This window comes from Artemia franciscana, chromosome 15 (genome assembly GCF_032884065.1).
Source record: "Artemia franciscana chromosome 15, ASM3288406v1, whole genome shotgun sequence".
Lineage (NCBI taxonomy): Eukaryota > Metazoa > Arthropoda > Branchiopoda > Anostraca > Artemiidae > Artemia > Artemia franciscana.
The window spans coordinates 4269365-4287300 of NC_088877.1; the positions used below are offsets into that span (position 1 = coordinate 4269365).

Below are 17936 nucleotides of genomic sequence, written 5' to 3' on the forward strand. Positions count from 1 at the left end.
TTATCAAAATCATCCGATCAAAACTATGAGAAAGCCATTTAGCAAAAAAAAATTATGTAAATTTCGTTTTAATTATTCATGTGCTTTGAGCCAAAATCAAAACATGTATTAATTCAAAAACGTTCAAAAATTAAATAAAAAAACAAGTTTTTTAACTGCAAGTAAGGAGCGACATTAAAACTTAAAACAAACAGAAATTGCTCCGTGTATGAAAGTAGTTGTCCCTCCGTAACTCCTCGCTCTTTACGCTAAAGTTTTTTTTTATTGTTTTAAAAAGTGTGAGTCAAACGTTAGCGTAAAGAGCGAGGTCTTGCGGAGGGACAACCCCTTTCACATACGGAGTAATTTCTGTTCGTTTTAAGTTTTAATGTTGCTCCTTACTTGCAGTGAAAAAATTTTTTTTTTTATTTAATATTTCCTGAAGATTAGTTATTTCTTTGATGGAATTAAAGAAAAGGAATTTGAAAACAAAAAAAAAGAAATTTTGGAGAGCCTTACTGGCCATCAAAAAAAAAATTGAAATCTAGGTGAAATTCCAATAGTGTACTTGTTATCGATTACGACCGGGAAAGTTTCTGGATTTTTAAGGTCATGTTCTTGGACCATGATACTTTTGTGGTACCTAGTGACCTTAGGGTTGCCAACTTTTTGGTTCATGAATGTGTTCACTAGGCATTCAAAATTGTGTCATTTTTGCTAAAATGTGTCCATCTTGAATTATCAAAACTACAGGTTTTATTAACAGTCGTATTGTTGACCAAAAGACGAGTTGTAAGCCTATTTCAAAGTGGTCAATAACATCAATAGCCCACAATGAAAATAAAAAAAAAATCATATATTGATTTTAATCAAATTAAATTTGATTATGACTTAGTCGTAATCAAATTTAATTGATTATGACTTAGTGTAAAAGCAACAAACTCATATATACATTAATTTTTTTTTTTTTTAGAAGATCCTTTGCTTAAAACATCTCTAGCAAAACCTGGATGCTAAAACGAATATTGAAAATCATTCCTTTATGGAAAAGTAATATTCTCTTACCCAAACGAATATCCAGTTAGGAAATGTTTGGTTCTATGTCATAAATTGACAAATAAATTCCTCCCCCCTTTTTTATTCCCAAATTTCTAAAAAGTGTCACTTTTTTGTCCTTTTTTGTCATTATGTCCTAGCATATAGGAATGTGTCCTTTTGACACAAAATATGTCCAGTTGGCAACCCTGAGCAGCATAAGGAAAATTCTACATGATCTGAAATGCCATCGACAGAAAATTTCGTGCTACTGCTACTACTACTACTGACAGCTCACTGCAGTATCCCAATCTATTCAAAGACCCACTCTTTACACCCTCCCAGGAGGGTCCCATTTTCCTTAAACATTTCTTTACCTTTCTTACTATTTTCAACTATGAAAAAACACCCTGAGCCCTGGTTATTCTTTTTTTAAACATCTTTAAGCCACCCACCATCTTTACCAATAGTAATACCAAGGTAAGCGTAACTATCCACTTGATTGGTCTTTTCGTGACCCAACATCACCTTTTTATCTTCACGTATTCCTAGTGTTAGCGACATGGTCTTCTTGACAATAATTTTTCAAACCTATTCTACCACCTTGAATTTGCAAAACTTATAGAAGTTCATTAATTTTGCTTTGACTTTCATTGATCTACTTAAATCATCAGCATGATCTAAATCCAGGAAAAATTCTCCTTCCCATTTTGTTCCATGTTCTCCTACAGCCTTTTCTGCATTCTTCAAGACAAAGTCCATCAAGATGATCAATATAAATGTGCATAGAACACAACTCCTGCTTTAATACAAAACCAGCTACTATTTTCATTTCCTACCTTATTCGCAGCAGTATTATTCTTGTACACAGCACTAATCACTTTAGTGTATTTATCTAGTATATCAATCAAGGAAAAGACCTTCACTAAGGCTCTTTGCTCAGCCGCATCGAATGCTTGTTCATAATCAATAAAACTGAGGACTAAAGATGTTTAATGATTCAGGCACTAATTTTTCAACTATTAACCTAAGAATGAAAATTTGGTGGACACATTTTTTATCCTTCCTTACTATTCATCAAAAGTCTTAAAAATATTCAATTTCATTTTTCTTAATTACAAATTAATTATGAAATTGTACAATTTCTCTTAGAAATGAATTTGAAACCTATGAAATTCACACATATGAAACATTAATTCCAAAGCCTTCACAGTTCCAGTACACATTGCATTGCTGAGATCCAGCACACATCAAGATGCTGTCTTTGGTAAAGCTTGATGAAGGCACAAAAACATTCAAGCCTATTAGCTTCAAAATATGTAATTTTTCTTATTATTATATTAATCAGAGGCAAAATCTATAGCGTTAACTAAATATTTTTCTTACCAGAGGCACATTTTATGGAATGGGAGGTTGTATAAACTTTAGAGGGGGCTCTTTCGATTGTAAATCGGAAGTTTTAATGTCCTTTTTAAGAGTGAAACAAATAAACATGCATCCGTGGTCTGTCTTCTGGCATAAAATGCGAAATTCCATTTTTGTAGATAGGAGCTTGAAACTTCTACAACAAGGTTTTCTGATACGCTGAATCTGATGGTTTGATTTTTGTTAAGATTGTATGACTTTTAGGGGGTGTTTCCCCTTATTTTCTAAAATGGGACAAATTTTCTTAGGCTCGTAACTTTTGATGGGTATAACTGATCTTTATGAAACTTATATATTTGAAATCAGCATTAAAATGCGATTCTTTTGATGTAGCTATTGGTATCAAAATTCCATTATTTAGAGTTTCGGTAACTATTGAGCCGGGTCGCTCCTTACTACAGTTTGTTACCACAAACTGTTCAAAAGTGATTGGAGGGAAACTAGTCCCCCTAATGCCTTCTTCTCTCCAAATGCATTCAATCAAAATTTGAGATCGGCATTTTGTTCACAATAGTCCAAAGATTACATAACAATGTCTTTGGGGTTGACAAAATCTCCATATCATTGGGGTAAGGATTGTAAGCTATGGCTCAGTGCATGGGATTTTCAAGAAAGGGGTGGTTGCATAAACTTTGGAGGAGACTCACTTAAATAAAAATTGAATGATAAGTTCCTTTTTAAGAGTCAAAAGTGATCAAAGGGCAACTAGCTTTTCCCCAAATGCATCTGATCAAAATTTTGAGATAGGCTTTTACTTCCAAACAGTACAAGTATCATATAACAATGCCAACTGGGCTGACAAAGCCCCAAGAGCCAAAGGGTAAGGGTTGTATGTTATGCCCCAGGGTTATATGAGGTTCTTATGGAAGGTGTGGTTGTATAGACTTCAAAGAAGCCTTATTTAATTTTAAATGAGAAGTTCTAGTTTTCTTTTTAAAAGTCAAGAGTGACTGGAGGACAATCAGCCCCATACAACTTTTTGCTCCAAATGCTTTTAATCAAAACATTGAGAAAGCTATTTTGCTCAAAATGGTTCAAATGTTAAATAACTATAGTCCATGTTTGATACCTCCAAGCCCTTGGGGAAAGGGCTATAATTCATGTCAATTGCCCATTGTTAACATATAAGGGTTTTATGGAAGAGATAGTTTTACAAACTTAGAGCAGGCTCATTGGCTGGGAATAACTGTTGTGACATGTCCTGAATTTTGGTAGAGGCATTGATGGCTGCTATCCTAGTAGATTTTAAAGAGGTTGGGCCTGTAGGAGAGGGATAGAGTTTTTAGTCTATGGGTGACGGGTTCCCATATTTTGCTAATGTGGAACTCACCATGGTCTTTATTGATGGCTGGTTTATTTTTAGTAATTTCCAGAGCTTCTCTGATTTTCTGTTTTAATACTTGTGGAACAATAGTAATAAGTTGGGCCTGGTCAAACTTAATGGAGTTAGAAGGGTTTTCAAAAATATGATGGGCCAATACAGATAAACTATCTTCCTCTGCTTTGTCTTTTTAAGGCAGGCATCAATGGAATCAGCATGTTCTTTTAATTGGTGATGTAGAGGTCTCATGGTACATCCTATATAAGTATCACAACAGCTACAAGGAATTTCATATACCCCTGGTGGATCTGAAGTAATCTTATCTTCGCCTTTGTTCAAGAAGGAGGAGATAGTCCTTCCAGAAGGAAAAAAAACACCTTAAAGTTAAGCTTAGTGAGTTTTGAGCTTAAAATGTCAGTAATGCCCTTAATATAAGGTAATGATGATAAGGGTTTATCTTCTTCAATCTTAGGGATAGAGCTCTTGGTCTTTCCACTCATCTTTCTCCATGAAATAACCTTGTCAATGACTTTTTGGGAGTATTCATTACCTATCAGAGCATCTTTTATATGATCAAATTCAGCCTTCAGCTCAAAATCAGAGGAACACACTAGAAATGCTCTATCCACCAAGGAATAGACTAGAGAATTTTCAACAATAGGGTGGTTATAGGAGTCATATCTCACATATCTATCACTATGTTTTGGCTTTCTGTATACACTCGGGTCAAACCTAACTTTCAAGTTCAATATCTGGGTCCTGCTGGTTAAAAATATTGAGAAAGGATCTTAATTTGTTTTCTGTCACATTCCAAATTATTAAGCAATCATCTACATACCTAATGTAGAGTTGGAGATCCTTGAAGTCCTGCTTGAATATATTAGTCTCAATATGCTGTAGAGACACTTCACTGAGAACTGGTACCAAGGCTGATCCCATTGGTATGCCCGAAATCAGATTATAAGTTTGATGTCTGATAGTGAAGTAAACATTGCTGAGACATAAGAACATGAGAATAATGAAGTCTGTGGTATCCAAGCTAGTCAGTTCCTCCCTGGAATCATCCTTTTTTAAAGCTGATATAAGACAGGGCAAGGGTAGGCTGGTAAAAAAAGATACAACATCAAAACTGCACATTGTGGTATTCTCCAAGATGTTGATGCTATTTAGCCTTTCAACTGCTTATTTAGTATATCTTATTGTGTGTTTACTGCTGAGAGTTATGAATCTTAAAATACCAGCAATACCAGCCAAATATCTTTTCCAACTTTTGTGTGCTGAACCTACTGTTGAAACAATAGGTCTAAGGGGTATATCTGGTTGCACTATAAAAACTAGGAATCACTGGTCTGACAGGAAGGATTGTCTGGTAAAGTTGATCATTAATCTTATTGGTAAGACTGAGACTATCCAGAGCTTTTTTGACATTACTATAAACAACCTTTACAGCATTAATATAAACTTTTTCATACACTTTATTATTACTCAGGATGTTTAATGATTTGCTTACATATTTTAGTCTCACTGAGGATCACTATTGTATTGCCTTTATCAGCTTTGGTAATTATGATGTTGATATCTTTCTTGAAATCTGTGAGGACCTTCATTTCATCTTTTGTTAGATTCTCCTCAATATGTTTCTTTTCAGACAAACCTTTCCTGAGGAAATTAGAAACCAAGCTTCTTATATCTTATGGATCAACATTAATTGTTGTCTTGTTTAGAATTATAGCTGACTCTATACTGGATATAATTTGTTCTACTGGTGTGTGTTTGGGGGGAATAGAAAATTTTCATCTTTTTGAAAGAATGACTAATTTCTTTTGCTCAAATGTTTATTTATTGCAGGTTGATGACTGCTGGACCTGATGACATTCTAGGAGTGTGTGTAACCCTAGTAGCAAATTTCTCAAATTCAAGTTTTTCTAGCTTATCTATATGTACTTTTCTGGTTATTGAAAAAACAAACTTAAAATCTTTGTCATGAATCTTGCCAACTTTAGTGATTCTTCTGGGCTAAGAATATTACTCAATTGCTGTCTAATTGTGTTTATCTGTTGAAAAACCATGTTTCTTGGCTGCTGTAGGTCATTTAATTCATGGTTAATAAAGATTAAGCCAGCTCTGTGTTAAGCAGATCTATAGTTCTTACTAGATATTTTTACTCTGGGTCTCATAGAGTGTGGAATTAAATCTAGTTTCTTATATTGTTTTAAGAATTTTTAGTGATTAATAATTCTAGCATTCTTCATAAATAGAAGAGATAGATCTTTGACTTGTTTGGCCAAATACCCTCCATAGGTCTTTCTAATATGTTCTCTGAGGCCAACTTGACTCTTATACATATTAATGATAGATGGTAATACGCTTATCTAAGCTATGGATGTCAGGTGATTGATTTTTTCAAACAATAATTTTAAAAGGTCCTGTGCTGATTTGATCAGAGAGATTTGAGTCTCCTCTTGACAGCAATGTCAGTTGAGACTTCTTTCAACAGGCCTATGACTAATTTTCTTTCTTCTCAGCACTTCACCATTAGCTGCAACTACTTTCAATGCAGCAATTATTATCTCATCTCAGCTTCCAATCATCATCAGGTTCAAATTCGAATATCTTGCCAGAAAATAAAGTCGTTAAATAAATAAAGTTTTACTACAAATTTTACTACACATACGGTCTTGATGTTTTCATTTTGTTTTTACTTGTTTAAAATGTTTTCTTACTAAATAAATGAAAGGGGAGGTCCTTCTCCTTGCACTCCAATTATAGCGCGACAGTCTTGTACCCGTTTTAAGACTAATAAGAGATTGTGGGGCAAGTAGTCTTTTCTCAAGCCCATTCATTTTCCAAACGCATCCAGTCAAAATTATGGGACAGCCATTTTTTTCAACATAGTAGAACAGTCCAGCAACTATATCTTTAGGGACAATAGACATATCAACCCCCACTAATTATGCAATTGGCCCATGAAGTTTTAAAACTAAATGTTGCTTTAAAATAAATCAAAAGGCATTGTGTTAATTGATTGCCAATAAGGTACCTCAGCAATATATCAAGAACAACTGGGAGTATTAAGTTGAAACTTTGGGGGATACTACTATTACTGCTTCTGTTCTTACAATTTGAATAAGTAAAAGTGTAAGTGTATCTAGGTTGTCAAAAAGCATAGAAAGAATATTTTGTGAAGGATATTAAGTTTTATTTTTTAGGTCAACTTCAGAAGCTATAAAATTAAAAAATACTGTTTCTGTCAGAATAAAAAATTGCTGAAAAAGTTTCTCCAATATACAAATAGTAACCCATACTATGAATTCTTATAGAGGAAATCCGAAAAGATATACAATGTTTTCTGGTACTTGTGGATTAATCAGAACACGCTCAATAGGTGAAGTTAGGTTCTTTCGTAAAACAAACTACGATACAGGTACATTTTAACTAAATATTTGGTACTTGATAATTATTCAATTGAATAAATTCAGTTCAGAACACACTCAAGAATTTTGCTGAGAAAATCCGGTTTCATAGCCACAAAGACGGATTTTGAAATGAAGATTTGGGATTTGCCAAAGATAAGAGTTTGTTGCCCACAACAAAACAGTGCACCAATGGACATAACATGACTTTATACTCTTACGAGAAAGAGCATTTTTGGAAGTATAACAAAAGGTCATGTTTGAGAAAAGTCAATTTGGGCAATATATCTGCACATTAGGGGGTGGGATGGGATGCATTATATCAAATACCTAACTTAGCCTAACCCAACCACCTCTATATATGAAATATTTAATTAAAATGTACCTGCATCGCAGTTTGTTTAACGGAAGAACCTAAATTCATTTATTGAGTGTGTTCTGAATAATACACAAGTACCTGTTTTTCCCATAAAAAAGACTATGTCAATAAAGCACGGACAGTAATTAATTTAAGAAACTTTTTTCACAAGACAAGTTTTTCAAAGAGGAATAAAGAGCTCCATTAAGCCAAGAATGAGCAAAAATAAAGTCAAATAATCTTATAAAAGTAAAACTATCACAAATCACTATCTATAAATAAATGCAACTCAAAATGAACAGAAATTACAATTAATAGCCGAGTCAAACTCAAAACGAGCAAAAATTAACATGAGCTAAGCTGATGACCCGTATGCCTTCCCAAGACCAGAACACAATATGCCCGTTATTGAAAACAAAATACACTTGAAATGTTTTCATCTTTCTTACTTTCATAAATGAAAAATTATCAAAACCTCTACGATGAAATGTAAGTAAATGTCGGTTAACTAACAATCATCGGACACTATTTTTGTAAATTAAGTTTAAATTGAGATCCAGTCTTGAGAAGACACAGGGGTTATCCGTCCTACTCATGTTACTTTCTGATGGTTTTGAGTTTTGTTTATTTATTAATAGTGATTGGTGGTAGTTTTATTTTTTATCATTCTTGGCTTAATAGAGCTCTTTACTTTTCTTTGGAAAACTTCTTTTGTGGAAAAATCTTTTTAAATTGATTCAATAAAGAGAGATCTAGAAGAAGATAAAGTTCGACTTAACTACGTGCTGGGCTTATTATCAATTACAACTTACACTATTATTTAAAAAAAACGGTGGAGAAGATGAATCCGTTTTTGAACTGGGATGATAGCAGAAGTTTTTATCCCACTCTGAGGATTAATTTTAATCTTCACTGCAAGTTTTCAATATAAATCACATAATTTAAAGACTACCGACTTGTCAAGACCGCGTCCTATGCGCTAAAAAGGAGTTGTCCTTGAATACCGGAATCGAATGCTTGACTTACACATAAACCTGCAGTAACAATAGATTCATCAATTTGCTCACACTCCACAAGGATATTACGCACAAGATGGTGCATATATTCGCCACTTCTGCCCTTCCTCCACTTCGAACACAAGCTGGTTGCTGGGCGTGTAACGTGTTTGTTTTTTCTCATCAATTGCTGGCATTTAACAAAATGTATAGAGAAACACTGACAAAAAGAACAATAGTCTCAAGACAGTGGGAAACAAATTAGAATGAATATTTCGGCCCTATGAACAAGGGCCGTCCTCAGCAATACAAAAGTATCAAACAGTTCGTGGTAACGAACTGTAGCAAGGAGCAACCCGGCTCAATAGTAAACTAAACTCTAAAAAATGAAATTTTGATATCAATAGTTACATCAAAAGAATCACATTTTAATGCTGATTTTAAATATATAAGTTTCATCAAGATCAGTTATACCCAACAAAAGTAACACCCCCTAAAAGTTATACAATCTTAACAAAAATCACACTTTCAGATTCAGCGTATCAGAGAACCTAATTGTAGAAGTTTCAAGCTTCTTCTTTTTTTTTAGTGAGAGAGAAAGATGGGTTTATTAATATAAATAACAAAACAAAACAAGCAAATGGCCCGAAGAAAAGCTTGTGGAGCAAAGCAACATTTTCTATCTACGAAAATGTGGAATTTCGCATTTTTTGCCAGAAGACAGATCACGGATGCTTGTTTATTTGTTTTTTTTTCCCAGAGGTGATCGTATCGACTCAGTGGTCCTAGAATGTCGTGAGAGGGCTCATTCTAACGGAAATTAAAAGTTCTAGTGCCCTTTTTAAGTGACCAAAAAAATTGGAGGACCCCTATGCCCCCTCTCACGCTCATGTTTTCCCCAAAGTCACCGGATCAAAATTCTGAGATAGCCATTTTATTCACCATAGTCGAAAAACGTAATAACTATGTCTTTGAGGACGACTTACTCCCCCGCAGTCCCCGTAAGAGGTGCTGCAAGTTACAAAATTTAGCCTGTGTTTACATATAGTAATGGTTACTGGGTAGTGTACAGACGTTTACAGGGGGATTTGTTTTGTTTAGGGGGGATTTGAGGGGAGGTTGCGTGGGAGGATATTTCCATGAAGAAATTTCTCATGGGGGAAGAGAATTTCAATGAAGGGGGCGCAGGATTTTCTAGTATTATTTGAAAAAACAATGAAAAAATAAACATGAAAAGTTTTTTCTACTGAAAGTAAGGACCAGCATTAAAACTTAAAACAAACAAAAATTATTACGCATATGAGGGGATTACCTCCTCGTTATACCTCACTCTTTACGCTAAAGTATTTTTAGTAATTTAACTATTTATTCTACGGCCTCTGTGACTCAGAGGTCATTCTTAAGGAATTGGGACAAAATTTAAGCTTTAATGTAAAGAGCGAGGTATCGACGAGGGTTGAACCCCTTCATATACGCAATAAAAACATACGAATATAGAAGTTCGTTACGTTAGTTGATTCGTAAGTTACGTATATTTTTTTACCAATGAAAATGTTTGTAAAAATTTAAAATTTCTTTTTGCTTTTTTAAGTAATCAAAAATTGGAGGGCAACTAAGCCTCCTCCCTCGCTCTTTTTTCTCAAAATCTTCCGATTAATTGCAATTAATTAATATGCAAATTGCCTTTAATTATATATGTGCGGAGAGCCAAGATCAAAACATGCATTAATTCAAAAACGTCTAGAAATTAAATAAAAAAACAAATTTTTTAAATGAAAGTAAGGAGCAACATTAAAACATAAAACAAACAGAAATTACTCCGTATATGAAAGGGGCTTTTCCTCCTCAACGCCCCGCTCTTTACGCTAAAGTTTCTTACTATTTTAAAAACAGAGTTAAGAGGAAGAGTCAAACTTTAGAGTAAAGAGCGGGTCGTTGAGGAGGAAAAGCCCCTTTGATATACGGAGTAATTTCTGTTTGTTTAAGTTTTAATGTTGCTCCTTACTTTCATTAAAAAAACTTTTTTTTATTTAATATAAGAAAAAACAATTTACAAGAGGATCAAATCAATAAAACTAAAATGAAAAGTTTTTCTAAACAGTCCCAGCATCCTTACCTCAGCAAGGTTCAACCAGTACTGATAAATATATTGTGATGAAAAGAGGCAATTCATTGAAATGAAAGATAATGATTTAAAAACACGTTTTTAATGCCAGCCTAGCTTTTTTGGCTGCTTATCTCATAGATCTATTTGTGACAGGTTCTGTATTAATATCTGTTGGTTTTTTCATAATATTTCGTAAGGTCATTTTTAATTAAATTTCGCATAGAGTATTTAGTGAATAATCTCCTAAGTCCCTATTTAAGGAAATATTATTATTAATCTTAGGTCTGATTTCAATTGCTTCTCGAACAACTTGCTTTATGCCTAGGTCATTGCTAATAATGGCGGATTCTTCAAAAAATATTTTGTGGCTAGGATTTTCAAATACATGGCTGCTTAAAGCAGAATCGAAAGAAACAGAAGTAATATTAGAATTCAGAGCTTTGGTGATATCATCCTCATACTGTTGTAGGCGTTTCTCGAAATTCTGGTGGGTTCTCCCTGCATAGAATTTGCCTCGGTCGCATGGTATTTGAAAGACACCTCTTTGGCGAGTAACTGGAGTTTTATCTTTACCAGAATTTAGGAAATTTATGATTTTCAAATCATTGGTAAATACAACATACAAATTATTTTGTGTGCATACTTTTTTAAGATTTATAGTGATTTTTGGATATATGGGAGGTAAATTATGTTTTGGGGCTTAAATAGGGACTTAGGAAAATATTCACTAAATGCTCTATACACAAATATAATTAAAAATTGCCTTACGAAATATTAAAAACAATAGATACTAACACAGAACCTGTCACAAATAGACCTATGAGATCAGCAGCCAAAAAAGCTAGGCTGGCATTAAAAACGTGTTTCTAAATCTTTTTCTTTCATTTCAATGAATTGCCTCGTTTCATCACAATTTATTTATCAGTCCTGGTTAAACTTGGCTGAGTTAAGGATGCAGGGACTGTTTGGAAAACTTTTCATTTTAGTTTTATTGATTTGATCTTCTTGTAAGTTGTTTCTTCTTATATATTTTTGTGTTGCTGAGGACGGCCCTTGGACATAGGGCCGAAATATTCATTCTAATTTGTTTCCCACTGTCTTGAGAAATTCCCTAATGTTTTTCTTGTTTTTGGTGTTTGTGATGGAAAGGCAGTGTGGTGTTCGTTGCTATTTATGTACAGAGAACCGAAGCAACATAATTGGCCCATTTGAACTTCACTGAGATGGGTATTTCTCCTTTTCGATAACTGGAGTGATGATACCGATACAAAAAAAAAGAAAAAAAAAGACAAGTTAGGAACTGCATAAACACCTACAAGAATTCGTTTATAACCTTCAATATTTTTATTTACTGATTTAAGGGGCAACTTTGGTTTACGGGGCAAAGGCAGTTATGCAAGTTGCTTATTGTTACTTTGATACTTTGTTTACTTTGTTACTCTGAATAACCCACTTATGCACGATTAGATAGGAATTCTCGGAGTTCAGTTTTACTAAGCATTGTCGTAAGCTTTTGCTCTCCTTCCCTTGTTTCTTTATTTTTGTTTTATAGTCTCTGGTGTCCAATGGGGTCCTCCTTACTATAAGCTTTCTAGTATCCCCCCTAAGAAATAAAATTGAAGGGCCTGGATTCCCTGGTAGCACTATTAATAGTATTTAACATCAGTTTTCCTGCATTTTTATTATAAATTTCACGTTAAACAACCAAACAGCGTTCAAAGCTGAAAATAATAGATTCCTAAGCTTTGCCATCTGATTGTTTGCAATCAACGAGGGTAGTATCCACATAATAACAGTACCAACGTAAAATTTTCATCTTTTAAATATTATTAAATATGAAAAAAAATTCAAGTGAAAGTAATGAGTTAGAATAAGAAATTTTTTTTTAGTACTGTTGAAAAAGCTTCTTACTCTAATTAAATAGCGCTTGTGTTTTAGAAGATTTGGGACAAGTTAAACTTTAAAGTAATGGGTGAGGTGCTGAAGAGTGGTAATTCCCCCATATGTACCGAATAATTTCTCTTCGTTTTATGCTTTACAATTGTTCCTTACTTTCAGCTGAAAAAAACTTTGCTGTTTTCAAGTGGTTTTTCAAATAATGCCATGAAACCCCAACCCAAACAAAAAATTCTTAGTTGAAGTATTTTTTCATGCAAAATATTCACCTCGCCAAAAAATTCCCTCTGAAAAATTCCATTCTCGCTGAAAATTCTCCCACTAAAATTTCTTGTGGACGGTCTAAAAATTCTTCTCAATTACTTTCCTTTGAAAAAGACATTAATTTCAAATAACTTTTCAAAATAAAATTTAAATCTCCTTCCGTGTAAAAGGAGCATGGCTGATAACACCCATGTCTTCTCAAGAGCAAAACATAATTTGTATTTACAAAAAAAAAGAAAGAAAAAAAAAAGAAAAAAAAAACAGTTAACTGTGTATTGTCAGTTTGATATACGTATTCTGATATTTATTCATTATAGTCTTAATACTGTACTTCTTTATTTGTTAAAGTAAAAAAGTAAAAATATTTAAAACGTATTTTATTTTCAGTATAATGCGAATTATGTTCTGGTCTTGAAGTTGGGGTGGGGGTTGTCAGCCTTTGTGGTAATTTTACACTTCTAAAATTATTTGAATTTATTCTTACTAATTTTTGGCTTAACGAGACTCTTTACAAACTTGTTTTGTAGATAAGTTTTTTAAATATATTTCTGTTCATTTTTGTTGACATAGTTTTTTCAAAGAAAAAATATTTTGTATCGTTTTGTTTTTTTTCTTTTGGACTCCATAGGTTTTACTTTGAAGATTATTTGACTTTATTTCTGCTCATTTTCGGTTTGATGAGGCTTTTTACTTTTCTTTGAAAAACTTGTTCCGTATATTTCCCATTAAAATACTATCTGTAAGTAATTAAATAAAAAAAGCAAGTTTTTCAACTGAAAGTAAGGAGCAACCTCAAACCTTAAAACGAACAAAAATTATTACGCACATGAAAGGGGTTGCCTACTTCTCAAGACCTTGCTCTTTGCGCTAAAGTTTTTTTTTAGAATTTCAGAAGAAAGCTTATTGTTCTAATTAAACTGCCACTGTGTTTCAGGAATCGATCTTAAGGAATTAGGACAAAGTCAAAACCTTAGCGTAAAGAACAGGGTCTTGTAGAAGGGCCAATTCCTTTCATATTCGTAATAACTTCTTTTTGGTTTGAGTTTTGATGTTTCTCCTTACTTTCAGTTGAAAAAACTTGTTTTTAAAAATTTAATTTCTGATCATTTTCAGAAAATACCGAGAAATCTGGCTCTCTCTCTCTCTCTCTCTATAAAAATTAGGTTCGATATTGTATTGATGTTATAAAATACCAATACAATACCCGGAAGTACGATACCCGATATATGGTATTGTACACCACTAACTCAAGTTTACGATGTGTAAAACTCGAGAACGAACCGGTTCCTTCGTTATTTTCTCCGTTACTTTCGAAACAAATTTGGGCTATGTATTTGCACATTAGGGTGGGGGAAGGGGTGAAGTACAGTGAGTCTGCCTGCAAAATGTGTTAGGCAAAATTATTCTGCATATTATGAAGTAAGAATTGTTTTCTGACTTCAAACTTTCCAAATACTTTACCCTCCTCCCCTTATGTATAAATATATAGCACAAATTATATATTTCCCATCTTTTTTGTCACTTGTGTTTGTCTTTTCTCGTGCTAAGCTAAAAGAAACTAACGAAGAAATTGGTTAGTTCTTGAATGTTACACAGCTTAAATTTGAGTGGGTGGCGTATAATACACAAGTACCAAAATTCCTTCCCCCATCAAAAAATAAAAAACAAAACTCAGATAAGATTCTCAAAATTGGAAAGCCATATGTTCCGCGGAGTGATATTTTCCGGGACGATACTTACCGGGGGCGTATTTTATGCGAGGGTACCTTCCTGGGAGTATTTTCCACAGGGATATTTTACAGAGGAGGGATATTTTCCAAGGGAGGGTGGGCTATTTTCCTCGGAGAGTATTTTCCAAGGGGTTATTTTCCGCGTTTTTTTGCAGGGGTGGTATTTTCCACGGGGAGTATTTTCTGTGAGATTATTTTCCGGGTGTGTAAACGCCGGAGGGTTGGGGGGAGGCAAACGCCAGCCACTAACTGAGTTAATTATCAAGGTTACGCATCTAGAACTTAACTAATCGTAATTCCGAAGTTACATCCAGTGGGACGTGGCAATTATTGAAAAATTTCTCTTTCCCCGTTTGCACAAAATTTTATATATTTGGCTTTACTGCAGTGATGATGACGCAACTATTAGAGCCATAACAACCAAGGTAACTGCTAGAGATTTGGATTAAGCCTAGACCCTTCGAAACCAAGTAAGATGGTTACAAATCCCAAAAATCCAAATTACAAACTGAATAAACTTAAAACAAAGAAGCTTAAACTTGCTCTGTGGCATAGGTTAGAAGGATTTTAAAGGAAGAACCTGAAAATACTTCTTTAAAAAATATATTAGAAAATCCAAATAATTTGCACGTTTGCTCATTTTCTGCTACTGCTTCCAAAATAATGATTTAGAGACTGGTCTGGGTCATATAGCGCAAAAAAACTTTACTTTATCTAGAGATGGAGGGGGATAAATAGTGGTTTGACATCGGCTAATTAGGCACATCACATGGGTTAAATGCGCAGATGGCCGGCTGATCTGAAAGAAACATTATAAAACAAAAAGAGTTGTAACCTTAGATTCCTTATTTTATGTTTTTTTTTTAATATAATGGTTGTTAAAATCTAACAAGGCAACCACCACCCCCTGGTGATCCTATATATGACCCTAATAACGTATATGTTCGTTGTTTTGGATCTTTTGGTACGCAATCTTCTTTGTTAAAACCGGTTTGCTACGTTTTTGAATCGATGAAACCCTGTATCATCTGAGTGATTCATTTCGATATTAGATGAAAATTATTAAATTAGTTAAAAATTATTTGACGATATTAGACAAAATCATTGAAATGATTTAAAATATAAATGACAATGGAAGCAAATATTGTAGTCTGATTAATAGAAATAAGTTGCATTTCACAAAGTATGAATATTATTGTTTTAATGTTTTCTTTTATTTTTATAAATATCTAAATGCTAAGTATAAGACCATCAGAGGAGGGTGTGGGGCGTATTGTAAAAAAAAACGACCTAAAATTTGGAATGAGGACATTCCTGCATTATTCAGAACACACTCGAGAGGTGAAGTTAGGTTAATCCTAATGAGATGTACCAATTTATGATGAAAATATAATACTTTAGTTTATATAATAGTATAACTGGGGCTATACATTTACTCATTAGGGGGATGTGGGGTTAAATTAACCTAACCTTACCCTCATCCCTTCTAGCTTGCAAATATATAGCCCAAAGCGTACTTATGGGTTATATAATAAATACTATAGAATTTCGATCGCGGATGATGCGAACATGACACAAGAAACTGATCAAGCAACTTCTTTATACCACATAATTAGCTTTGGCTTGGTTGGAAAATAAATTGTAGCTATGTCTTATTTAAGTATTTAGTTGGTATTTTGGTTTGGTTAGGCTAGTATAATATAGGATATGCTTAACCCCCCCCCCCCTAATGCTCAAATATATAGCCTAAATTTGCTTCTCAACTATTATATTTTCATCATATTTTGTTTGATTTCATTGGAATTGACCGAAATTCACTTCCCGAGTGTTTACTGTATAACCGATAAGTACCATCCCAAGATATACAAGTCATATGCATTCTGTAACCCGTTATTTGTCTTTGCTGCTATGAAACTGGTTCTTAAAGATCGTGCACTCAGCAAACTTCTTGACTGTTTTCTGAGTGGATAATACAGGAGTAGCAGAAAGAGCATAAAATATGGGACCTAGTGATTGTAGGCCTAATCTTTTTGTCTTATGTTTCCTTTAGAAGAGCCATCCAGCTACACATTTATTTCTTACTGGCTTACATTAGGTCCATGAGTTTTAGAAGTGCTTGTGATTGGTGCACTATTTTTATGCTGACCAACCATAGACCATTATTCATTTTTAAGCTGATAAAAAACTTACGTTATGGAATGATAATCCGAAGGCAGTAAAAGCTTCGCCGATAGGCCGGAAAATTACACCAGATGTAATGTCAAAAACCTACCTCAGCCTGTAACTTCCTATTTTCAAAATTAGCCAATGGTAGATTAAAAGGACTGTTTCTAAAAGATTCCATTTCCATTTTTCAAAAAAAAAACAAAAAAACAAACAACTATCCAGCTTTAGTAAGTTTACATGAAACTGTTAAAACGTAGCCTTGACAACCATTAGTTGCGATGAAGCGAGTCTCCGATGACCAAACAAAATACAAGAAAACTTATTTGCTAGCTTTCTGTATGATGCAGCGGTCTTTTCAAAGTAAAATCCCTTCCATGAGAAAACGAAAATTTTCGATGCAATATTCCCATTTCACTTACCATATAACAATCAAAAATCTGGACGAAAGATGTGATTCAAAACTACTTTTCAGACAGCTTAGCGCTGCAGAGGGATGATCTAGAGGAAAATTTTGGGAGGGGCAATGTGACCAAGGTGCTAATAATCGACTAAATTGACAAATTTATTTTACAAAAGAGTGATAAAAAGAAAAGTAAGAGATTTTAGGGAGGCAGAGGTCTTCCCGGCCCCTGGATTTGCCAATCTTGTACTGCATTGAGTCTTTTGTATTAACAGTAGCTGCAGTAGTAGCATTATTTTATTCAATCAGTAGGGTTTGATTGATTTCATTTTAAAATTCCTAGCCTTTACCAACCAACGCAGCTGAAGAAGTGGAAATTAATTATATCCATTACCACGCAAAACTAACTAAAAGCAATCTTCCCTGATTATGCATTTACCATAACTATCGAGAAATTAAATACGTCTCAGCAACTCGGACACTAAAGATTTAAACTTCGAAACCACTTTACCAGCTTAAGTGGGCCGATTAGAACCATGGGCGGATAGATAAAACCAACAAGGCATAGAAACTATAAGCTTAAGAATATAGAAGCAGTTCCAATGTCAAGTTCACAAACCGTTATTAGAGATTGGACATTTTCCAGGTATCATACAAAGCAATCATATCTTTCGGTAATTTATTGATTGCCTAACTGCTTTTTGTTGACAAGTAATACCCATCAGATATATTTATTATCAAACTCATAATCTACAGGTACTAATGACTTCCACTTGATAAATATACAACCCTGGGAACCCCATGCTCCCGGTCAGCAAAAGGAAGCAAAGTTTTTGAATGACAGTAT

At 33.8% G+C, this 17936-nt stretch overlaps 1 protein-coding gene across 4 annotated transcripts in view; it reads right to left on the reverse strand.

Moving 5' to 3' along the window:
• LOC136036718 (coiled-coil domain-containing protein 39-like) overlaps positions 1-16937 on the reverse strand; it is a gene marked incomplete in the record, with an annotated part of 149037 nt that extends 132100 nt beyond the window's left edge. The window contains 1 exon segment of one of the 4 annotated variants that reach the window (XM_065719061.1): positions 16796-16937. In XM_065719061.1, coding sequence (XP_065575133.1) covers positions 16796-16873 — 78 coding nt within the window. 4 annotated transcript variants of the gene reach the window in all.
• Between the last annotated feature and the right edge of the window lie 999 nt (positions 16938-17936).